Here is a 3,875-nt window from a genome sequence, read left to right on the forward strand (position 1 = left end):
CCCTTCTGCTGCATCCCCCCCCAAAAAAAAATAAACCTCCTACTCGTGGTGCCCAACCCAGCCCACTCCTCCTCACCCCTGCCCTGCCCAAACCCTTTGCCTCAGGGTCAGGGGAGGAGGAAAGGGCCCTGGGAGGGAGGAGGAATCCCTGCTCCAGAATTGGGATCACAAACCAGGGCTTTTCATTCTTCATACAGGAACAGGCGTGGAAAATACACGTGGAACCAAAAATTCACATCAAACCTTTTCAGGAAGGACCAGCAACACCCAGAGCTGTGGGGGAGCTATGGGGGGAATTGTGGGGGGGGGGGGGGTGCAAACTACATCCCTGCAGCTCAGCACCCGAGTTTTAGGGCAGGAAATGAGCATTTTTGGGAAAGAGGGGAAGTGGTGGTGGCTGGGAGGTGGAAAATTAAAATTCCTATGGGTCTTCACCCAGGGACTAACACCTACAGGGAAATGTTCTCCTCCTCAGTCCCTCACAACATTTGTTGCTGTTTGAAACATTTTGGGTTGTTTGGGGGTTTTTTTGTGAAGACTCATGGTGTCAAATTTATTTCCCAAGTGATTGATGCCCAGGACCCCCAAGGAAATGAGGATGGGGGTGTCTTGGGGGTGCAAGGCTCATACCTGAACTGCTCCCTCGGGTTCCTCACTCCTGGGACACACGGTGGTGCAGGGGGTCTTGTGAAAATCATGGCTGAGAGAACATTTCTCCTCACAGGTTTCTTCCTCAGGGAGAAGGAGGCTGGTGGCACCGAAGGGACCTGCTCAGCCCTGGCAGTGGCCAATGTTGCATGGTAAGAGGGGCTTCCAGTGGAATTTGGGGGCTCTTTACCAGCCCTCTGGGTGGGGTTATCCCCTCCTGCAAGCCAAGTACTGATCTGTCCAATGGCAGATCATAGAATCCCAGACTGGTTTCAAGTTGGAAGGGACCTTCAAGAACATACAGTTCCAACCCCCTCCATGAGCAGGGACACCTCCCACCAGCCCAGGCTGCAGAAGCCCCATCCAACCTGCCCTTCAACACCTCCAGGGAGGGGGCAGCCACAGCTTCTCTGGGCAACCTGTTCCAGTGCCTTCCTACCCTCATGGGGAAGAATTTCTTCCTAATGTCTGACCTCAATCTCCCCTCTTTCAGTTTAAGACCATCACCTCTTGTCCTGTCACTGCCCTCTCTGGTGAAAAGGCCCTCCCCAGCTTTCCTGGAGCCCCTTCAGGCACTGGAAGCTGCTCTCAGGTCTCTCTGGAGCCTTCTCTTCTCCAGGCTCAACACCCCAACTCTCCCAGCCTGTCTTTGAAAAGAAAATAAAATGTTGGGCTGTCCTCACCCACAGTTCTCCTTGGGTTCAGCCATGGGGACAGCAAGTCCAAACTCCCAGAGCTTCTGCCCATCTGCCTCCACAGCAGGAGACCCTGTGGGGAAGATGCTGGTTTCCAAAATCCTCAGTTTTATACCCAAAACCCAAGGCTCTGAGCTGGGACAGGGGAAGCCTCCACCAGACACTAAGCCACTGCTCTGTGACAGCTTCTAGCTGGAACAACCCCCCTGGGTGGGACACAGACGTAGCCCAGCTGGAGGAAAAACAAACTGGAAGCTTCAAAGTCCATCTCCTGTACTGAGCAGCACCTGATTGCTCTGGAAAACCAGGGGAAATCCATGATTTGGCTCCTCTGGGAGAGGGGCTGAGTCTGTTCCCACATTCCATCTTCTCCCTTCTTCCACCTGCACAGCTTTACCAGCAGGAAATCACCTCCTGGCTCCTCAGGTCACTGTTCCCACCCAGTGCTCCAAATTTCTCATACCTACCAAAAAGAAAACCACCAAAGTTTGCAAAAAAATAAAGAAACCAGCTCCCAAATCCCATGGCAGAGTCATGTTCTTCCTGAGAGGAAAACAAAGGAACTTGGGGTCCCCAGAGATCCATATTGGGCCTGATGCTGTTTGACAGCTGCACAAGTGACCTGGATGGTGGGATCAAGAGCACCCTGATAAAGTTTGATGATGACACCAAGATGAGTGGAGAGGTTGGCACTCCAGAAGGATGAGCCACCCTCCAGAATGACCTGGACAGGCTGGAGGAGTGGGCCAGCAGGAACCTGATGGAGCTCAACAGGGAGAAGTGTGAGGTCTTGCACCTGGGAACGTGTAACCCAGGAGTGCAGTTCAGACTGGGATCCACCTGGCTGGAGAGCAGCCCCAGGAAAGGGACCTGGGGGTCTTGGTGGAGAATAGGCTCACCATAAGTGACCAGTGGACTGCAGGGCAAACAAACCATCAGGGTGCTGGGCTGCATCACCAAGGGCATCACCAGCAGAGAGCAAGAAGTCATCATCCTACTCTACTGAGTGCTGGCCAGACCACATCTGGAGTATTGCCTTCAGTTTTGGGCCCTGCTCTACAAAATGTTGGGACAGGCTGGAGAAGGTCCAGAGAAGGGCCACAAGGATGATCAGAGGACTGGAGGACCTGCCAGATGAGGAGAGGCTGAGAACACTGGGTTTGTTCAGCCTGGAGAAGAGAAGGCTTCAGGGAGACCTTATCACCATGTTCCAGTCCTTCTTCCCAAGAAGATGGAGACTCCTTGTTTACAAGGAGTCCCATGGAAAAGACAAGGGGTCATGGGCACAAGTTACTCCTGGGGAGATTCCCATTGGACACAAGAGGGAAATGTTTCCCCATCAGGACAGTCCAACACTGGAACAGTCTCCCAGGGGAAGTGGTGGATTCCCCCACATGGGGCCATTTGAAGTCTCAGCTTGACAGGGTGCTGAGCCACCTCCTATCAACTGGAGTAGTACCTGGGAAGGTTGGACCAAATGGTCCTTGAGGTCCCTTCCAGCCTGGCATTCCATGATCCTATGACTCTGGGGACATAATGGCAGCAGTGCCTGACACCTGCCTGTCCCTCCCAGCCATGTGAGCTGTGCTGATGTTTGCTCCCTGGGGGTTTATTTCTGCTCTTTGATTGTTGTTTGTGTCATTTCCCTCTTCTCCTTGGAATCACCTTCTCTGATCCCCCAGCCGGGCAGGATCTGGCAGTGCAGCTCCCTGGATTTTCAACCCCAGGAAAACCATTTCAAACAGAGCATCTATTTATTTCACTCCCCTTTGGCTGTCAAGGAGACAAATTATTCCAGCCCTGTGGCAGAGTCCACAATAACACAGCAGAAAAGCTTGGAAAACAATTTATCCCAAACTGTGACATCCAGCTACAGAGGGGCAGCCCAACACCAGCTCATGGCCCAGACTGAATCCAAATTCCAGCCTAAATCCCTTCCTGAGGGAACTTTTTTTAATGGATTCACCACAGAACAAAGCATTTGGGCCCAACCCCCGATTTCCAAACGGGCACCTCTGACATCTTTAGTCCCACCAGGATGTTTTGCAGCCCCATCACCAGCGTGGAGAGATGTGTGTGTGTGTGTGTGTGTGTTTATGTGAGCACAATTTAACTCTTTTGTAATCAACCTACATGCTGCTGGATTAATGTAATTCCTTCTGGTGCTCACCCCGGTAAAGCCAGTGCTGGGAGGGAGGGAGGGAGGAAGGGAGGGAGGGGAGAGGAGAGGAAAGGGCTTTAAAGGCTGCTGGAATAGAGGAGGGTGTTTGTGGTTTGTTGTTGTTTTTTTTCATTAAGGGCTGCCAGCTGGTTAACAAACATCTTTATTATCAGCCCAGCCTTGACTATAAATAACCTGACTTGTATTCTGAGCTGCCTCAGGCCACCCGGCTGGGGATTAAGCTCCCTGAGTTGTCTGGGGCCTGATCAAGCTGCAGGAAATGTGCTGCTTCCTTCCTCGGGCAGCAGGACAGGTTCTGGGAGAGGTTCCAGGCTCCCACCACAGGATGGCCTCGCTGGAAGCAGATCCCT

The 3,875-nt window shown here is 52.6% G+C and overlaps 1 protein-coding gene across 1 annotated transcript in view; it reads left to right on the forward strand.

Moving 5' to 3' along the window:
* Nucleotides 1-724: 724 nt before the first annotated feature.
* The window catches only part of PLEKHB1 (pleckstrin homology domain containing, family B (evectins) member 1), a gene marked incomplete at its 5' end in the record, with an annotated part of 12,859 nt that continues 9,708 nt past the window's right edge, over nucleotides 725-3,875 (forward strand). The window contains one exon of the mRNA XM_009997984.1: nucleotides 725-800. Within this exon, the coding sequence (XP_009996286.1) occupies nucleotides 725-800 (76 nt within the window). The remainder of the gene's footprint in view (nucleotides 801-3,875) is intronic.

Source organism: Chaetura pelagica, unplaced genomic scaffold (assembly GCF_000747805.2).
Source record: "Chaetura pelagica isolate M959 unplaced genomic scaffold, ChaPel_1.0 scaffold555, whole genome shotgun sequence".
Classification (NCBI taxonomy): domain Eukaryota; kingdom Metazoa; phylum Chordata; class Aves; order Apodiformes; family Apodidae; genus Chaetura; species Chaetura pelagica.